We start from the raw sequence: 21,112 nt of genomic DNA on the forward strand, positions 1-21,112 counted from the left end.
CCCCCTCCGCGCTCTTCCTACCACCGCATTGATGCTGTTACCTCCCTCGGCGGTGACGTCACCGCCCTGAGGTTCGCCACAGCATCCTCCTCCGACACAACCATTTTGGACGCCACCACCCAGACCCAAGTCATCTTGACGGCGGCCCACACGGCCACCACCTACCCCGCGAAGGCACCTCCTTTCCCGGGTCGATAGAGGACACCGAGTCCTTCCGTCTTGATGGAGGCTGCTCGTAGGCGGAAAGGATCCATTTGAAAATACGACGGAGCCCCACACTCGGTGCTAACATCACGTATGTACGATTTGATCAATATTTCACTTTTATTCCGCGCTTCGTGTACGTTTTGGTGCTTCTGTTTGTGCTTTTTAAATCCCACCGAAGGACGCGTGGGCTCAGGGTGCGGCCATTGAGGAGGCTGCCACCGCCTCCCCCGGGACACTTGTCATGTTTACCTGTTATTGTATAATATGTATTATATTAACATAATGTCATGTTCACAGTTTAGAGAGTTAAATTGAAATAATATTGTCTACCGAATTACATGAATCAACATGTCATTTCTTTTATAAATGACATTTGCTGGTGACTGCTTATTTGTTTTAAAATAATTGTGTTATTTTCTCTTCAAATGATTACAATTTGTTGGGAGGGACATGAGGTGTTGTAGCCTTTTGTCACCAGCGACACGGTGACCGCCCTGACTGTCCTGCATCGTCATGACAGGGGGCAAAACAAAGACAAAAATCAGACTTAAATATCATTTTTAAGTTTAGAAAATACACAGAATCTTTGTTTGTGTGTGTGTGGAGGCTATGCTAAGCACCAAGTGACTGACATAAACAAGATGCCACTCTTAACAGTCTGAATGCTTGGCACATGATGTTCATTTAGGTGCTGCTTGGCAGAGGCAACAACTGTGATGACTCAGCAAAAAAAAAAAAAAATCCAGCGTGACGTGACAGCATATCTCACTAGATGTCATTTTAGCCAGCATCAAGGGAGTAGCCGTCCAAGTGTGCCCTTTTGGTGAAATAAAACCAGAATAGAGCGGAACTTAGCGGAAAGTAAACGGACGCCTTCTCGACAGAAAACACCCTAGCGGTGTCCATTTACTTTTGTCCAGGCATCATTTCACTCGCCAACCTCATTAGAATTGTAGCTCCTCACATATAATGAATATGAAAACGACTACTTAACTATGCAAATTGCTCAACTTTATTTGGGCCTAATCAGAGACATAAAATGGTGACGCATGTTGTTGACTTTAAATGAACATGTGATTGACTAAACATAACCATATTACCAGTATTTAAAGGGAAGTCAAGTTCTATTCCACAATTCTAAACACAACATTCTATTATTGTGATTGTGGAATATGAATTAAGCAGCAAAATCCGTCTCAGGGTTCGGCCATTTTGCCACTTACTGTCCCCTGACAATGACATCACAGATGCTCAGGTAACGACCAATCACAGCTCATCTGTTTTCGTTTGGTCATGTGACATTTGCAAGACGGCATCTTAAGATACTCAGTTGCCGATTGCCAATTTTCCTGAATGCTTCCTGTAGACTCATTTAATTGCGTCATCCTGCCTGCTATTGATAAGGATCGTCATTAATTGGATTGGGATGAGTCATGCTTTTTCCCGACACACATTGTGGCTTTTAAGTTCCACACGGTCCGGGAATGTGTGGCTCTTATCCCGGGACGTATATTTGAGCTGGGCCTGTGCTTCTTTTGTTGGTTACTTTATCATCGCCATGGCAGCAGCTGACCATGCATGCTCCGCCATTGTCCCAAACATCCGCCTCAAAGGTTGCATTCTATCAGGACCGCCAGGACATCTTCAAATGTGCTTTCTAAAACGAATCATGCGCTAAAGAAATCCGATTTACTGGAGTCCCTTAAGTCATCAGGGGTTCACTGAACCGCTGAGTCAGTAAACCGAGTTAGTCTGTTGTGTTATTATTATTTTGTTTATTTCAAACATTTATTGACATACAGTAAAACTAACCAGGGCTCCCTGTTTGATTCCCTCCACAGAGCTGCGCCGGTCCAAATAAGTCAGCAAGAAACAGGCACACCCCGGGTGCTAATAAAAGCAGTGCACCATGTCAGGGGCCTCTGTGAAGGTGGCGGTCCGAGTCCGCCCTTTCAACTCTCGGGAGATGAACAAAGACAGCAAATGCATCATCCAGATGTCGGGAAACACCACCAGTGAGTAGTAACCACACCCATATTTCAATCTAGGGTTCGTTTCAGGACGGAACAGCAACTGTGTTCAGTAACTGTAATGTGCATTTCGAGTTGAGTTGTCGCGGTCGGTGTGGGATTTCACCTTAATGACATCCTACTTAGGGAAGGAAATTAGTTATTTTTGATCACGTACTTCTCCACGGAAATCGTCCGGATACGACTGGTGGCTGATCGATCGAAGCAGCACCGCTTTTCATAAATAATAAATAAAAATATTGCGTGCATGTTCTCTCCGCGCCCGCGTTGGTTTTCTCCGGATATTATATTATGATTTGCTACCTTTGGATTTTATTGCATTTTTTTTTTTTGGTAACCTAACCTGAATAACTCACCTATACTTTCCGTTTTGGTGCACTTTACAAAACACCCTAAAAGGACACAAGATGGCAGACAAACCATCAAGCAAGGCAGTAGAAAAGAGTTCAAGTGTTGACAGTAGATCGGACTTTGTCAAGTAAAAGTAGTGCTTTGGCGCATCTTTCTCCAGGAGTGCTACCCCCTCGACCGTGCTGCCTGTACTAAAAACAATCAAATTAAAATGTCGCTCTTATTACGAAAGCATCACAGAGGCAACATAATGTGCTCCTGAATTAAACCAGCATTTGATGACTAACTCGTACATGTTGTCAGTACCAAAACGTGCACGTCACTTTGCCTTGGGAAGAGACACTGGATATGTCGTCTGCTTGCCGAGCTAAAGCCACACGTCAATAATAGATGAAGCCCAGTGAAATATTTAACGTTTGGCCTAATTTAAACCCTTGCCCTCCCTTGTGTCGCGTCACGGCTGACTAAACTTCTCAGCTGTGTGACTTTTTTTGATTTTTGTTTCGTTTAATTCCAAAACATAACTGTAATATGAAGTCATAGCCCACAATGTTGTAAGTTCATTGCGATGCAGCTTGGTGTTCACGCAAAGACTCATCCATAGACATGTTTTGTGAGAGTGTGTGTGTGTGTGTGTCTCTAAAGGATGTGAGCGAGTTCATTCCTTCTGCAGTGGCAGTGTCGGCATATAAACGTCTCATTGTCTTCCTGTCGTCTTTCTTGCCATGCTGGTCCAGAGGCTGCTTCCCACATGGCAGGAGAATGGCAGACATCTTTTTTTTTTTTATTGAGTTGAGAGAGGGGGGGGGGGGATTCTCCCACGCTGAGATGAATTCAAATGCAAAGCACTAAACTGAGGCCTCTTGTTGGAGAGCTCACCCAAAGAACCAAAATGACAAACTTGGGGCATGCTGCCAAGTAAAGCTGAATTTGAAAAAGTGAACAATACGTTTGACATGAAGCTCTTGCATCGGGTGTCATTAGTTTGGGTAACAACTGTTGCTAGCGAGGCGCACTCGGCTGCTGCCACGCCCGCTGTTGAAAAGAAAAAAATGAATGCCTGCTCCACGGAAGGACGTGCTCGGCGTGCTAATAGCGCCGCTCAGAGTGGCGTCACCGGCAGAGCGCTGCGAAGGGAATGACGTCAGCGCAGCGGGTCATTAGAACATCCTCCGCTCTAGGTCACGTCCTCAATGGCCAGTGAGGTGCTACGACGTTCATCTTCTAAATTGACAGGCCTGTAAGAGGTTTTACTGGAGGGTTTCCGCCCCTCCTTTTTTTCCCCCTGACCCATATAGTGCATCCAATGCTTGATAAATACAATTTGCAAAAATATCATTACAAATATGAATGTTTTGTTTTACAAATTTTTTTTTTTAATTACATTTCATTTTTTAATTTAATGAAAAGGTCTAATCATAAATATGGTAAAATAATATTCTATTTAAAATGTATTTTTTATTTAGATATCATTGACATGTTATTTTTTTCGATTTTGATTTAAAATAGGTTTTACGTGTTTGGATTTTTGTTACCTTTTTTTGTTAGGCTTCTAGAAAATGTCTGAATGGATCGTATTTTTCCGAACATGCTCTCCTTATCTTTCTGTCTCCCAGCCATCATCAACCCTAAGCAGGCCAAAGACAACAAGAGCTTCAATTTCGATTACTCCTACTGGTCACACACCTCGGTAACGCACGCACACACACACCTCAGAGCTGTTAACTGCTCATCTTCACAAATATGTTTTCATTTCCACCGGCAGCCCGAGGATGTGAACTACGCTTCTCAAATGCTGGTCTACAAAGACATCGGCGAAGAAATGCTGCTGCACGCCTTCGAGGGTTACAACGTTTGCATCTTTGCGTACGGCCAGACGGGCGCTGGCAAGTCCTACACCATGATGGGCAAGCAGGACGTCAAAGATCAACAAGGCATCATCCCGCTGGTACGCACGTGTAGCGAAGTGATGACTCATGTAAATATTTACTCTGCGACATCCCACACACGTCAGAGATGGAGCTATTTCCGATGGCAACGTTTGTAAACAAGCCCTTTATTGTGATTTGATAAGAGGATTTGATTTTTACAAATCTTTTTTTTTTGCTTCCAGCTTTGTGAAGACCTCTTTACCAAAATCAATGACAACGCAGACAACAGCATGTCCTACTCTGTGGAGGTAAGATCCCAACCATATTTTCTCTCTCTTTGTTTTGGATGCATGTCCTCTACGATTTCTGTGATTTTTATTTTTTTTTTGGCTCGGTGCTGACTCGCTGCCTCTTCGTAGGTGAGCTACATGGAAATCTACTGCGAGCGTGTGCGCGACCTTCTCAACCCCAAGAACAAAGGCAACCTGCGGGTACGCGAGCATCCGCTGATGGGGCCCTACGTGGAGGATCTGTCCAAGCTGGCCGTCACCTCCTACAATGACATTCAGGACTTGATGGACTCTGGCAACAAAGCCAGGTAGGTCAGTGATGGTAGAAAGCTTTCTGCTAACAAACTCAAGCGACTTTCTTTCTCCTGACAGGACGGTGGCTGCTACCAACATGAACGAGACCAGCAGTCGCTCGCATGCCGTTTTTAACATCATCTTCACACAGAAACGCCACGACGCCGACAGCGAAAACACCTCTGAGAAGGTTAACTGATGGCAACCTTTTGATAATACCAAGAAGCCTTTTTCATCTTTTCTGAACCGGAGTCTCCTCAACTTTTCAGGTTAGTAAAATCAGTTTGGTGGATTTAGCAGGCAGCGAGAGAGCTGATTCCACTGGAGCCAAAGGGACCAGGCTGAAGGTAGGACATTTTTTCCCTCCCTAATGTCTCGCCTTCGATCTAAACACATTCAAATTATTGTTGTGCTGGGTCACAGGAAGGAGCCAACATCAACAAATCTCTAACCACATTGGGAAAAGTCATCTCCGCTTTGGCAGAAGTGGTGAGAATTATACATAAATCATCTCAAGTACAAACTGTTCACTTTTATTCATGTGTGTTAATCATTCTGATGTTCTCACTGCTTCATTTCAGGACTCTGGATCAAACAAGGTACACCAATTAAATTATTTTCTGCTAACTATATTAAGAAGCTACCCGGTAAAAGTAATAACCGAGCCTAAACTTACTTGCAGAACAAAAAGAAGAAGAAAGTGGAAAATTTCATTCCTTATCGCGATTCGGTGCTGACTTGGCTGCTCCGAGAGAATCTCGGTAGGGATCAGTTAACCGTTCATCAGCGCCTTTTCTTATTTAAAGTGAGGTAATGTCACGTTTTCCGCTTTGCATCAGGCGGCAACTCTCGCACAGCCATGGTGGCTGCTCTGAGCCCGGCGGACATCAACTATGACGAGACTCTCAGCACACTCAGGTTGAACCAGCACGCCGACTTTTACCACATCTAATCCAAATCAAATATTTTTGACAGTTAGTCAAAATAAATTTAATTAAAATCCTGATCAAACATTTTTACATTTGAGAGTCATTTGCATTAAAGTGAAATGAGAAAATAACCAAGTACAAAGAAAAGAGGGCCCAAAGTTGAACCCTGGGGAACGCCGTGTAAAAGTGGAGCAGAAGCTAAATGTAATTTACTAAGAGAGACAAATGCTCTATCATTCTATAAACAAATTAAACTAATACGTGTTCCTGTTGCCAGGTATGCCGACCGCGCCAAACAAATCCGCTGCAACGCCGTCATCAACGAGGACCCCAACAACCGGCTGGTGCGCGAGTTGAAGGAGGAGGTGTCCCGCCTCAAAGACCTGCTCTTAGCCCAGGGCCTGGGGGACATCATCGACAGTGAGCAAACATTGCATCCAAAACAAGTCCGCTAGCTTCTCGCTAATGTAAAATGTGCTAAACAGAGCACACAACAAGACTCGCAAGGACGCACTTCCGCTTTTTACTCTTAATCACGCCGCATCCACTTCCAGTACAGCTCAGTGCCGGCCGCCATGTTGCGGCACAAGGTTTACCGTAATGTCGGATGATGTAAGCGGCAGCGTTGTAAGCAATGCCAAATGGACGTCATTAGCCTGTGCTACTTGTCTTATTCTCTCCCTGTGTGTCTCTCTCCAAGCATTTCGAGGCACTGCTGCTGAGATTGAGGGTTTGAAACGTGTGTTGTTGTTGGTTTCTCTCTCTTCTGCCAGCTTTGCATTGCATTCCAACGTCAGAGCTTCATTTTGTGTTTTGCCCAGCCCCTGAGTGTCCTTTAATGACCCTCACACAATTTGCAACGTCACAGTGCAGCAGAGATAATGCGCATGCTCTTGATGTTGGAATTTATGGTTCAGTAGCGCCGGTTTCAAAGTAGAATTCCCCATATTGAACCTTTTCTTGTTCTTTAGCTGTAGATCATGGGTTGTGTTTACCATAACATTGGTTTTTGACAAAGATTTTGTGGAAAGTAAACATGTCAAGAACTTTGAGCTGTATAAATAAAAAAACAATTACAGCTGAGCTAAACAATTGCAGCACAACTGAAATGAGAGGTACTGCTAATTAGTCACAGAAATGGCCTCGCTGTTATATTTCATTTGTGATAATTGTAATCCTCCCTTATCTGAAATGGCCAACGAGCAAAATGCTTTCTGCAGCTTGTTTATTTTTAGCTTGGCGGTTCAAGTGTTCCATCTTTTTTTGCTGTTGTTGCTGGATGGCTTGCTTGTCACACAGAAAAAGCAATCATACAGGAATTGATCATTTATCAATCAAAAGGTTCGCTGTCTTTTTCCGTCTCTCACGCTCCAGTGACCAACGCCATGACGGGCATGAGTCCGTCGCCATCACTGTCAGTGCTTTCTAGCCGCGCCGGCTCCATCGCCAGCCTGCACGACCGCATCATGTTCAGCCCGGCCAACGAGGAGGCCATCGAGCGTCTGAAGGTGAGTGTGGTGGTGGAATTAAAAACATCAAATTCAAGATTTGTCTAGAAAAAAAGGCTCAATAAGTCAAAAGGCGCCGAATGTCAGCCATTTTGCTTTGAAGCGGACATTTTAGGTCATCTTATCAACTTTTCTAAACATTAGGAAACTGAGAAAATCATCGCAGAGCTCAACGAGACGTGGGAAGAGAAACTTCGTCGGACTGAAGCCATTCGAATGGAACGGTGAGCTCCGACTTCCCGTCGCCGACAACAGACTCACACACTTAGCATGTTGCGGCTAACTCAAGCCGTGCCCTTCATCCACAGAGAGGCCCTTCTAGCCGAAATGGGCGTGGCCATGCGCGAGGACGGCGGCACAGTCGGTGTCTTCTCCCCCAAGAAGGTAATCAGACATCCACTGAGTTGACACCTCAAAGTGCTTTGACGCATTTGAAGAATAAACAGCCTCTTTATCCGTCCCCGAAGCCGTCAGACACCCACAGAAAGCCCCAGGCTGTTTTTATTGACACTGTCGGCCTGTTTTCCCCCAACGAGGTTTGTCGTTGAGAAGTGTGCGGGTGCTTTTCAGTCTCTGGCCTTTATTAAGTTTTATCTGGACCTGAAACTGTCCGATAGATTTGAAGACGAGATAAAACTCGCTTTATCTGCATGTTTTTCTTTTCTTTACGAGTTGGCTTTGTGTGGGCGCTGTGATATGCAGTGTTTGCATAATGTTCATAATTCTTAAAGGGATCATAAAGAGACAGACAGAAATCGACTTAAATCTTTTTATGTTTCCCCTCAGACGCCCCATCTGGTGAACCTGAACGAGGACCCTCTCATGTCCGAGTGCTTGCTCTACTACATCAAAGATGGAATCACCAGGTAAGATGAACGAGGAACCCTTTGTGTATTGCTATTTTATATATTGCAATTGCTCCTCTTTGCTAAGTCATCAAGAAAATATTTTCCAGGGTGGGCCGCGTGGACGCCGCAAGCCGCCAGGACATCGTTCTAAGCGGCCACTTCATCAAGGATGAGCACTGCACTTTCACCAGCTCCACCGGCCCGCAAGGAGAAAGTGAGTGATCTTCAGGTTTGCACCCGGTGGTTTGTCGTCTCACCTCGTTGCCGTCTTTGTTGCCGAGTAGCCGTTGTCCTGGAGCCCTGCGAAGGAGCCGAGACCTACGTCAACGGCAAGAGAGTGACGGAGGCCACAGTCCTTAAATCAGGTTAGGAAAATGTGATCTCTTCTCATTGTCTGAAGAATGGATTCTTATAAATGTCACTATATCGTACATTTGGTGCCTCTGTGACATTTAGGAAATCGTATCATCCTGGGCAAGAGCCACGTGTTCCGTTTCAACCACCCCGTGCAGGCACGGGCCGAGAGGGAGAGGACCCCGTGCGTGGAGACCCCCGCGGAGCCCGTCGACTGGGCCTTTGCTCAGAGGGAGTTGCTGGACAAGCAAGGCATCGACATGAAGCAAGAGATGGAGCAGAGGTAAACCACTGAGGAGCGCGGGTGTACAAATGAACGTCTGAAACTAAAAATGGTTGTGATTAGGCTGCAAGAGCTGGAGGATCAATATCGCAAAGAGAGAGAGGAGGCTAACAACCTGCTGGAGCAGCAAAGACTGGTACGTCTACAACTGCAAACGTATTTTTTGAATTACGAATGAATTTGTGGTCACTTCATTTGTCAGGATTATGAGAGCAAGCTGGAGGCTCTTCAGAAGCAGGTGGATCTTTATCACCCAGAAGCTCCCGAGGAAGAGGAGGAGCCAGAAGAAGAAGGTAACGCACTAAATGGACGCTTGTATGTCGCGAGGGTAAAAGCTGAACTTTGACCTCGGTGCCGTCTCACAGTCCAGTGGAGCGAGCGTGAAAGAGAGCTAGCCGAGTGGAGCTTTCGCAGGTGGCGCTGCTACCAGTTCACCTCCCTGCGGGACCTCCTGTGGGGCAACGCCATCTTCCTCAAGGAGGCCAACGCCATCAGCGTGGAGCTCAAAAAGAAGGTAAAATCCCCCCCGCCGTCCCCTTAACCGCCATGACGGTAACAAGTCATACCTTTATGCCCGGCAGGTTCAGTTCCAGTTCGTGCTGTTGACCGACACCCTCTATTCGCCGCTCCCGCCGGACCTGCTGCCGCCCGATCCCGGCAAAGACCGCGAGAGGCGAATCTTCCCGCAAACCATCGTGGCTGTGGAGGTGCAGGACCAGAAGAATGGAGCCACTCACTACTGGACACTCGAAAAACTCAGGTTTTAAAATGACCCTCAATAGGAGTAAGAATAAGTTGCCAGACAGTATTATTGAACAAAACAAACTTTGCAGGCAAAGACTTGATCTGATGCGGGAGATGTACGACCGTGCCGCCGAGGTCCCCCCCGCCACTGCCGTTGTCTCCTCAACGCGTTCCAATGTCACCGCAGATGACAGTGAAAGCGCCACGACGGGCCGCGACCCTTTTTACGACCGCTTCCCGTGGTTCCGACTGGTGGGCAGGTACGCTCGAAACACGAGCCCTTAAAAATGTTTTTTTTTTACCTACGTTGGACAAGGCTCATCATCTGGCAATCATCTATTGCATCCGGTCCCGGTGCGCGTCCACTAACAGGCGGGGCCGATCCATATTCAGTGTGTTTTCTCTCTACTAACCCGCTTCCCCCAGAAATCCTCTTTTCAACACGTGCATGAGTGAGCGCATGAGCGACCCCACCCCGTCCCCCACCCCCTCCGCCTCCGAGACCACCGACTCCCCTCAGCGGGAGGCTCGCGGCGGCGAGGACGACCAATCGGAGGAGCTGGACGATGATATCTTTTTGGATGAGCCGAGCTCGGAGCTGGTGGGGGAGGAGGATGATGATGAGGATGAGGAGGAGGAGGAGGAGCGAGAACTGTGCCGAGGCTCCAGCGAAGGCCAGGATCCCTTTTACGACCGCTCGCCATTATTCAGTGTAGTGGGAAGGTTGGTGAGGTTTACGGGGAGAGAGCGCGCGCTGACGGGCGAAACTAGCTCTTTCACGCTGAGACGCCAATGACAGGCGGGATAAAGTGTGCATGACGTAGAATTAATAATCCAGTAACTTGATTTACTAGTCGCAGTTGCTTGTTTGGTCTTCGGTTTTAATTTCCTGAAATCTTTCCTGATGCTGGAGTAGACATTTCTGGGCTTTTTATTTTTATAACGACCGTATATCCTGTCCCCATATTCATCGCTAACAATTGTAGGGATCATACCAAGCAACGTCGACCTGCTTGTGTCGCGTGGTCGTGCGTGTGTCCTTTCTCACGTCTGACATGTCTAATCACGACGAGACAGGAAGTTGACGTCTCAAGTTGAAAGAGCTGGTTTCGACCTCAGCCGTCTCTTTTTAGGCATGCCAGAGCACAAGGCCTTTCATTTTTGTTTTGTCCGTGACCTCCTCGCGGCCCTCCCCGAGGTGTCCTTTTAATTTGATTGGTCGGCTGTGTGGCTGAGCCGTGTTTTCCCCGCCCTCCCCCCCCGTATGATGATGATGATGATTTTCTGTGTCATTTGACCGTCCAAAAAAAAAAAAGCATTATTTCATTTTGTTTTTTTGTCCTGAGCATGCCTTTCTTAACACCTCACCAATCTTGTCATAAGCCTGCCCCCCGCCGTCTCTCTGTTTTAACACCCCTTAAATGTCTACCCACTCAAATTAGCACATGGACATGTGGTGCAGTCCTATTATATGACAAACGACATGTAGAAAACATTTCATAAAAATTTTAGGCAATTTCCTACACACACAAAATCAGGCTGTTCAAATTACTTTAATATGTCTTGGCGTGTCAATAATTGAAATAACACATCCATTTTATTTGGTAAAATATAAAAAACAAATACATAAGTAATTACTCTACCAGTGTTGCACTACATTATGATTTGGCCCACCCACTGGACGCACCACAGTTTGATAACCCCTGACTTAATACAAGTTGAAAAAAAATATATCTTAAAATATGAAGAGTGAAAGCAAAAGTAAAGGGCAGCCATGGCCATCGCTCAAGAGCAGTCCCAGCTTGTGTTTGGTTGCTTTGCAGCTCAGTGTTTTTTGTATTGTGATTTTTCTCGTCTTGTCCCGTTTGACGCTTTCATTTTGTCCTCCTTTTTCCATTTCCCGTTCAGGTCATTCGTGTACTTGAGCAACCTGCTGTACCGCGTTCCCTTGGTTCACCGCGTGGCCGTCGTGAGCGAGAAGGGCGACGTGAAGGGCTTCCTCCGCGTGGCGGTGCAGGCCATATCGGGTAAGACTCAGCAACGGGCTAAAAGTGGGATTGGCTGTAAATGGCGTCGTTTCCGCCCTCCAGCCGATGAGGAAGCGCCCGACTACGGCTCAGGGGTGCGACAGTCTGGCACTGCCAAGATCTCCTTTGAAGATCAACAATACGAAAAGGTAAGTAAACAACACATTACAGTATATTGTTAGCAATTAGGTGATAGCATAGCATACAGTGAAACCTTTTTGGTGGGTTTTATGTGCCGGAAAACCTTTGATGCCGCACAAAATCTCAGTCTAGAGATGTTTGTTCTGCAAATGACAAATAACCTTTGCTTGTTATTTTTCACGCAGTTTCAGTCAGAGTCCTGCACAGCCGGACTTTCCCGCACTGGAGGATCCCAGGAGGAGCTTCGTATTGTGGAGGGCGAGGGGCAGAGTGCTGAGACGGGACCTTCGGCCGATGAAGTCAACAATAACACATGTGAGAGTCGTATTGTAGAGTGGAGCACAACTCAAATACAGTAAAAGGCAGGGGGCTGAGTGGTGAGGAATTATTGGGGAAAACAATTGATCCAAAGGGAGCAATGAAAATAAAAGTGGATCGAGGACAGAGCTTTGAGGGACTCCACGATAATTAAGAATCCATGCTGTTGTCTAATGTATGTTTGTTTGCATTGATGACAGCCGGTGGTGATATGGACGACGTAGCAGTGAAGTCGGGACCGGACGGCCAAGTGGACGTGACGGCGGAGCATCTGAAGATTGGGAACATTTTCACCTTCCGTGTGACTCTGCTACAAGCATCCAACATCGCCGCTGAGTATGCTGACATCTTCTGCCAGTTCAAGTAAGACATGCCTCCACCTTTACTTTAAAAAAAAAAAAGTCTGTTCTGAGTAAAAGTTATATTATCTCCAAGAAAAGGTTGAAATATTTCAACTTTCTTTAGCCCTGAAACTAAAAAAAAGTTTAAAAAAACAAATGCTGCTCTATAATATCTATATAAATCTAAATCTGTTACATTCTGTATATTTTCTTGTGCACAGTTTCATCCACCGACACGATGAAGCCTTCTCCACGGAACCCTTGAAGAACCCGGGCCGTGGACCCCCGCTGGGCTTTTACCACGTACAGAATGTAACAACCGATGATAATGATGCTGAAGTGTCATCGTAGCTTGGTTCAGTTCATCGCTAGCTCGTCTTTCTTTTCAGATCGCCGTTGAAGTGACCAAATCGTTCGTGGACTACATCAGCACTCAGCCCATCGTGTTTGAGGTGTTTGGACACTACCAGAAACAAGCTTTCCTTCCTCTCTGTAAAGATGTCATCAGGTAGCCCAACATGCTACTTTATGCTAACATATAATACAAATGAAAATGATCATTGTAAACACACTTTATTAAATACTTCTATAACACCCTCCTCCTTTTCCATAGTCCACTGCGGCCCTGTAGGAGACAGTTCCCCCGTGTGATGCCTCTGTCTAAACCAGGTAAAGAAACCCAAACACAGCGCTGACTCTTTTGTGTTGTGGATGTCAGCCGCGTGTCGGTCATGTTGGTGTCATTGGCTGTGAGCAGCGGACCCGGAGCAAAACCAGGAGAAAGCGCTGGAACTGATCCGACACCTGGTGCCCGACGCGCTCAACGGGGCGCTGGTGGACTCTCTGTCGGGCCACGCCCTCTCCGCCGCGGGCCTGGCCGCTTCTTTTCTGATGGAAGCGAATGAGCCCGCGTGGGCCGCCGTGCCCGCCGCCATTTGTTCTGTTGTTAAAGCGCAGACGCCCGGTTGGTTCATGATAATCCCATACAATCCTGACACTTTTTTTTTTTTTCAATGTCACTCACTTTGGTTTCCGATCTTTGTTTTGGTCTCCTGCAAAAAATAACAGCTAAAAAAGATCCAGTTTCATTTTTCAGAAAAAGGAACAAATAAGTGAAGTGACATGAAAAGAGGGTTTGTTTAATGTGTCAGGATTGGTCGCTTGGATTCTGGCTCTTTTGGTGTCGGGTGTGATTCGTCTCCCCTGTTCTTCCTCGTTTGGACCATCCAGACTTTTTTCAATTACTTTTCCAGGAAAGTCATCAAGTCATGAGAATGAAGTGTGATATTGTTTTGTTGTCATCTTTCCATGACCGCTCTACCTGTCTTCTTCCCTCTCTTTTTCCCATGTAGGACTAGCTGGCATTACTTCCTGTCAAGCCCGTTCTACTTCCTGTCTAACCTATCCTATTTCCTGTTTAGTTCCGGCCACCAAGCTGACGGCGGTGGCTCGCCCGCAAGTCGGACCGTGCCACTGCAAGTACGACCTGATGGTTTTCTTTGAGATCTGTGAGCTGGAAGCCAACGGAGAGTAAGGATCTGTTAGGATCTCTTCGCAATAAAATGTTGTGGGCTTTCAAAATAAAATGTTGATGTTTGCTTTTCAGCTACCTCCCTGCTGTGGTGGACCACAGAGGAGGAATGCCTTGTCATGGCACTTTCCTCTTGCACCAGGTTGGTTTCTTTGCTTCCCTCCACTGAGAAGTTCAATACTCAGAAAAACAAATTTTGTGGTTGCTCCGCAGGGTCTCCAGAGGAGAATCACTGTCACTATCGTGCACGAGTCTGGCGGCGATATCGAATGGAGAGATGTGCGAGAGCTCGTTGTGGGTACGTTGTAGCTGCATCGTACAGTTGTGCGTATACCTTTTTTTTTTTTGTCTTATTGGTGCGCTTGTTTTCCACACCAGGGCGACTCCGCAACACCCCTGAATGTGACGAAAGTATCGTGGACCCCAACATTCTGTCCCTCAACATTTTGTCTGCCGGCTACGTCAGGCCCTTGCACGACGACAGGTACACTTGGCGTTAGAGGCCACGACCACAACATCACAGAGAGAGGCTACGAAAAGCTCTTTGAATGCAAAATGGTCACCGTGATTTGACGTCAAGCTAGCTGTGCGAGCTTTAACGTTTGTCGTTTCACGTTTTGTCGTATCACGCCTGTCATCCCGTTCATCGTCACGCGTCATGTCGGCGAACTGCAAAATGAATCTGCTTGATGCAGATTTAAAGGGCTTGCACTTGTTTAAATGTTTTCGTCACTTGTTTTATATTTCCTATTTGGCTTAAAATGATGCGAAATTTTGTAAACAAACAATCTTAGAATTATTTTTTTGAAATTATTAGTCATATTTTAGGAAAAACAATATTCCATGCATGTTTTTGTTTTACTTTACATACAATAATTTCGTAGTGTCACGACAAAAAATAGACATATATGTTCAGAAAAAAAGAGTTATCTGAGGTTTTGTATGTTTTTTTTAACATTTAAAGAGGGGTGTGTGAAAAGACGCATTTCATCAGCCCATTATTATCATCATTACTTTTGCGCCTCTAACCTAGCATGCGATTGGAATTTATATTTGACATCCATGTTATAGACAAATATAAAATGTATACATTGTGTTGACCATACTGAATACAAGCTAACTTCATATTTTTTGGCGGGAGATTCCATTTCTTTGCCAAGCTACCCGCCTCGCCTGACCAGCACCGGCTGCTCTTTAGTAGCTTACAATGCATTGAGGAACTAACACAAAATATTTGAATGGCCGCTAATGTTTTTCTCTCTCCAATCCACTAATGGAATGTTTTTATTTTTATTGATTTGCTTTTTGCAGACAGTTTCTTGATTCGGACATGCCTAGGTATATTTCATTTTACTTTTCATCTATATACAGTGAACCTCCGTTTATCGTGTGATCTCACTTGGCACACCTATAAATTCAACCAAATGATGTCATTTTGGCCATCAAAAGTCTGCTAGCTTAATGCTAACACATAATATGAAAGCACAATATCCCGTGGGTTCACTGTATTGTATTTTACGCTTCATCTGTTCATACGTGCCCTCATGATCATTTCTTCATCAGCTCCACTTGTGTTGCTGTTTCTCGTTTGTTCTCTTCATACTTTGATGATCTGCATGGCCGGCTTTGCAAGGGGCGGGGTCGGAGGTGTGTGTTGCTTTTACCACTTGGTAGTAGCGTAATAGTTTGTAGTAGTTTAGCGCAGCCCACTTCCTGTCACGCGACCTCTTCCTCTCTCACTCTTCCTCTTCCTCTGTCATCTCTTCCCCCTCACAGCATCTCCCGTCGGGGACTTGATCCGAGGTATTGATCCTCTGCCTCACTCGCACTCGTCTCTGGAAAACCTTTGAGCATTTAGATCCATGTACTCCTAGTGAAGGGAAAACTGGCAACGGTGTGCTGCTACAACTACTACTGAAAGTGCTACCGGTTAACACCTCGGGTATCACGAGTAGGATACAACTAGTGCATAGTTTGCCTCACTGGTAACAAGTAGCCACCCTAAAGGTACGCCCAAATTGTCTTCTTGTGAGGGAAAGGTTGGCACGAGTACATGGATAGCGAATAAATTCTCAAAGAGCTTAATGGAAAGCCATTTGAGCGCTTCGATGAGGAGGCTACTAGTGCGTGACCCATACCCACGAGTTGTGGCTCATAATGTTACTAGTAGAGCGCAGTTATTAGTAAGATATAATTGCATACAAAAGTGGCTCCAGAAAAAAATCATTATTTATAATAACATACATTAATTCTACTGCATAGTTGTCTCACTAGTGAGGACAACTAGTCCACTCGTACAGGGACCCGAAGCAGGATTTGGACAAATGACTCAAAAGGCTTTCCATGCTCCTCTACTTCATTTGTGCTTCATCTCAGTCAATCGGCATGATGTCATCGTTTCCTCGCCACGTGCAGTAACTTTAGCATAGCGTCTGTCAGTGTCTCATATTGCTTGATCGCCTTCAGGACGTTCTACCGCTTCGAGGCGGCGTGGGACAGCTCCATGCACAACTCCTTGCTCCTCAACAGAGTCACCCCCTATGGCGAGAAGATCTACATGACACTCTCGGCTTACTTGGAGGTGACGGTGCTGTGAATGGTGGACTCGTGTGTTGACAGGGTGCTAACGTCTGCTTTTTTTTTTTTTTTTTAGCTGGAGAAATGCACACAGCCGGCCGTGGTGACCAAAGATGTCTGCATGGTCTTCTACTCTCGCGACACCAAACTGTCCGCCTCGCGTTCCATTCGGAACCTTTTCGGCACCGGAAGCTTGAGAGCGGCCGATGGGTGAGTTTGAAACAACCTGTCACCTCATCATCATCAACTCACATCATCATAATCATCATCAGAAACCGAGTGACAGGCGTGTACGAGTTGAGCCTGTGCCACTTGGCGGACGCGGGGAGTCCGGGCATGCAGCGGCGCAGGCGGCGAGTGCTGGACACGTCGGTGGCGTACGTCCGCGGCGAGGAGAACCTGGCCGGTTGGCGGCCTCGCAGCGACAGCCTCATCCTCGAGCATCAATGGGAGCTAGACAAGCTCAGCTTGCTTCAAGAAGTAAGCCACTTTATTCAAAGAAAGAAATGTAAATAATTGAAGAATAAATTAAATCCTGAATATACAACAATATTAAGATAAACTTATATTGTCAGGTGGAAAAGACCAAACATTTCCTGCTGCTGCGGGAGAAGCTGGAGTCCACCCTACTGCTGGCCGGTCAGGGGGCTCAGCAACTGGTGGAGGAACCAGGCGAGCCGTCTCCGCCCACCCGGGTTGATCTGGAAGTCTGCGCCGCATCAGACATCACCACTGAGAGGCAACGGGAGCTCGCCACCAAGGTTCCCTACACTCCCAATTGAACATTGTCACGCTAACACACATTTATAAAAGCACACATGAATTCATCAAAACACCTGTTCTCACTCTCTTGCTGTCCAATCCAGTCTTGCTCTTTTTTTTTTTCCACGCAGTGTCTGCGGCTGCTCACTCACTCCTTCGACAGGGAATACACTCACGTGTGCGTCAGCGCCAGTGAAAGCAAGGTACTTCCTGTTCCACACCGCGGCCACTTCCTGTCACGATGATCCTCACATAAGACACCTACACGTGTTTCTTGCAGATCTCAGAGATGTCCGTCACCACGCTGAGAGACTCGGCCTCCATCTCTGCCCTCAACACCATCACGCCCTCGTCCACCTGCCCTTCCCTGGTGGAGGGTTGCTATGACAACGCTGCTCTCAGGTCAGTCATGTTCATTTTGTAGATTTGCGGCATACGCTAAAATAAATACGATGGAAATACGTGACTTTTTTTTTTTTATTGCAGACCTCCCGCTCCTCGCTCTCGCGCCGTCAGTCCGAGTCCCGAAGCGCAGCCGGACGGCGAAGCCAAGAAGTGCGTGGGCGCAACCACGGAAGGGAAACCTCGCATACGTCGATTTGTCCCCGACATCCAAGAGATCCGAGTCAGGTGAGTTGCGAAATAGAAGAGAACATTATATGCGTGTAGAAATCTAAAAAAAACAAACGTGGTTCTGGCGTCGCAGCCCTATTGTGTCCAAAAAGGGTTACCTGCACTTCCTGGAGCCGCACACCAACGGCTGGGTGAAGCGTTACGTGGTGGTGCGCCGGCCGTACGTCTACATCTACAACACGGAGCGCGACGCCGTCGAGCGCGCCATTCTCAACCTCTCCTCGGCGCAGGTCGAATACAGCGAAGACCAGCAGGCCATGCTCAAGGTGCGACCCGTCATCTCGTATTGATTAGCCATCGACACCTCGCCACCTTTCAATCTTTTATTTCTCTTCGACAGACCCCCAACACGTTTGCCGTGTGCACGGAGCACCGCGGAATATTGCTTCAAGCCACAAGTGACAAAGACATGCACGACTGGCTGTATGCCTTCAATCCTCTCCTGGCGGGGACTATCAGGTATTGTGGCTTACAACTCACAGATTTTTAAAAGATGATAGAATGCTAGCATACCAGATGAAATGCTAAAATGCTAATTCCACCCCTTGTCCCTCAGATCCAAGTTGTCCAGAAGACGAGTGGGACAGATGAGGATGTGATGGAAAAGACTTGAGGTGTACATAGACCACCGCCCCCGCCCCCCCCCCCCTTTCCTCCGCTCTGCTAGCGTTCCTCGACGCCATCTCGTGTCAAGACTTTTCTAATCAGTCCAGTAGTCAGACTCCATATGTGTGGTGATGTCATGTAGTCGTCGTGTCAGTGGCGCATCCGGCCTTATACATACAATAGTACATGCCTGTGTGCGTGCGAGGAAGAAAGAAAGAAAATTGAAGTTTGGGCAAAGGTACTATTTGGGTATCGTGAGGAAACTGGAGTGGGAGGTAAGAAATTTGCAGTGTGAACAAAAGTATTGTGATCAAATGACAAGTTTTTCAAAAGTATTGGCACAGCCTGGAAACAAGAACATTTGGACAACGAGATTCCGACAGATAAGCAGCGGAAAATAAAATTCGGACAAATGTGTCGGGACATGCAGAAAAGATGATTTGAGGTTTTTGCAAAAGTATTGGGACATCTACCAATCTTTAAAGGGAGGGGAGGCAATTTTAGCAGAAGTATTGGGACACCAATAGGAAATGAACGTTTAATTTGGAAAACATATTGCACCATTAATGAAGATAATTTTCCTTTTTACTGTCCAGCATGCTTTTTGGGAAAATCAACTTCCTTCAACCCCCTGACCGATTAATTGATAAACATGTCCTAATACTTTTGTCTCTGTATGCGGAAAAAATGTCTTTAACAGATAACTCTTTTTTTTTTTTGCCATTTCTCTGACAAACTGTCTCACACGCTGCCTATCATGTTTGCATATCTGCACTCGCACGACACAACAGCGACGCCACGGTCATCCTCACAATTTCAAACCGCTCCCTTTATTTTTGTCTAATTTATTTCTGTCTGCATGTATTTATTTATTGACAAAGACGTTTACAGTATATTTATAAAGTGGTGCAATTTCTGCACGCGGCACTTTGTAAGACGCTCCCTCCCATGTTGCTTTGCAAATAATCACACAACCACACTTTACTTGAATGAATCTCCTCCACAACTTTACGTTGTCAGGCAAGTAGGAAATAGTATAAAATCTTCAACTATATATATCTTGTATTAAGTGCATATGGATGACGTGTAGTGCCTCTTGGTTGCGTTCTATCGAACAACCTTCACGCTGCTATTTGTACTCTTTATCACCACATCATCATGTGTTATGTCTACACTTTAATATTTGGAATATAGCAGAATCTCCAAAGTGGAAAATGATTTGTTCGATATTTAAATATTTATTACAAATGAAATAATTTTGAATTAAATGTTATGTTTATATTTTATTATTTTTAGTTTTATTATTATAAATAATTTAACATTTATTACATTGTCCCATTTTTAACGGACTCAGGAGGTTCTGCTGTATTCTACTCAAGTCCACTGCCCCCGCCCAAACGTAAATGTAAGATTTTTCTTTTAAACATTTAATCACATTTTCACATGTTTTGAGTGTGCATCAGATCAGCCAACCTGCATGCACACTCACAAAAGTGTTTCTTTTCATTATACCACAATTAACATTTTACAATTGACATTTTAAACCATTTACACCAACTTCCACCTAACATTAATTGTCCATAAAAATTAAATAACAATAGAATCACTGTCCAAGGCCTACAATCGTGTACATGTTCATTCATATGCAACTTATTGACATTTTACAACTTTGCATGTTCCTCTTCAACATAAGTGCTTCATCAGGGCTTTTCATGCGTGTCACACTGGATCCAACCAAAGTTGTTTCAGTCACTCAACACTGAATGTATAAACCACATTTTTAAACTGCTACCACTACTGAAGTGCTTGTGTGTACGTACGTGCGCTCCCATATGACCTTCAGCGTGTGTTGCGGCACCACTGTTGTAATATGCACCCTTTAGCCGTCATCCATTTTCTATCGCCCTCTGCTCTGAATGACAAATAGCAATTTTTGTGCTTCCACGTTTATTTCTTTTTTTGTTTTTTTAAAAAACGACATTGCAATGTATATAATAAACACAATTGCTGTGAAAGGTGTGTATCATATCATCAAGCGGCCGAGATCTTACTGTAAATGGGCTGTAGAGTTCAGTGTGTGTCTTTTTCCGAGCGTCGGAGTTTAAGCGTCCAAATGTTTGTGCGTGTATGTTTGCACTGGAACACATTGTCATATATGAAATCAAAATAAAAATAATGATGCAACACATACATGGCGTTGGTTATATCATTATACGTGGGTGACTGTGTGAAACAATTTACTGCCAAGTACAGAAAGAATAACACTCCGTTAAATGTTATTTTAAGACATTTGTAAAAAATGAACGATTTTTTAGTCACTTATCAATATCATTGAGACAAGTTGCCAGATCTGGAAATCAACCGCCACTGTCGTAAATCGTTATCTGAATCCTGGATATTCTGATTTTAGCAAAGATTTGATATACTGCCCATTCGGTATATTTTGACGACTTTTAAAATACTTTCA

General features: G+C 45.4%; 1 protein-coding gene across 11 annotated transcripts; it reads left to right on the forward strand.

Annotated features, from left to right (window-relative positions):
* The first annotated feature begins 23 nt into the window (after positions 1-23).
* On the forward strand, positions 24-20,832 carry kif1aa (kinesin family member 1Aa). Of its 11 annotated transcripts, XM_037249770.1 has the most exons (50): positions 25-295; positions 2,049-2,222; positions 4,205-4,278; positions 4,354-4,536; positions 4,702-4,767; positions 4,879-5,057; positions 5,122-5,233; positions 5,313-5,390; positions 5,467-5,532; positions 5,625-5,642; positions 5,726-5,804; positions 5,883-5,961; positions 6,250-6,392; positions 6,673-6,711; positions 7,347-7,480; positions 7,625-7,704; positions 7,789-7,864; positions 8,267-8,346; positions 8,436-8,542; positions 8,613-8,693; positions 8,785-8,965; positions 9,029-9,101; positions 9,168-9,258; positions 9,331-9,479; positions 9,547-9,725; positions 9,799-9,969; positions 10,136-10,432; positions 11,618-11,736; positions 11,800-11,885; positions 12,063-12,192; positions 12,396-12,558; positions 12,758-12,848; positions 12,926-13,044; positions 13,150-13,205; positions 13,958-14,066; positions 14,143-14,209; positions 14,281-14,365; positions 14,446-14,551; positions 15,379-15,405; positions 15,844-15,870; positions 16,534-16,648; positions 16,721-16,854; positions 16,917-17,124; positions 17,220-17,405; positions 17,538-17,609; positions 17,687-17,808; positions 17,893-18,036; positions 18,113-18,305; positions 18,380-18,498; positions 18,596-20,832. In XM_037249770.1, exons 2-50 carry the CDS (start codon positions 2,117-2,119, stop codon positions 18,636-18,638), a joined length of 5,442 nt encoding a protein of 1,813 aa, XP_037105665.1. In that variant the 5' UTR covers positions 25-295; positions 2,049-2,116; the 3' UTR covers positions 18,639-20,832. The 11 variants fall into 11 exon arrangements, with proteins under 11 accessions (XP_037105661.1, XP_037105665.1, XP_037105662.1 ...); XM_037249766.1 differs by having other exon boundaries at positions 24-295; positions 11,618-11,885; XM_037249776.1 differs by lacking the exon at positions 15,844-15,870 and having other exon boundaries at positions 26-295; positions 12,069-12,192.
* The last annotated feature ends 280 nt before the right edge of the window (positions 20,833-21,112 follow it).

Source organism: Syngnathus acus, chromosome 4 (genome assembly GCF_901709675.1).
Source record: "Syngnathus acus chromosome 4, fSynAcu1.2, whole genome shotgun sequence".
NCBI lineage: Eukaryota > Metazoa > Chordata > Actinopteri > Syngnathiformes > Syngnathidae > Syngnathus > Syngnathus acus.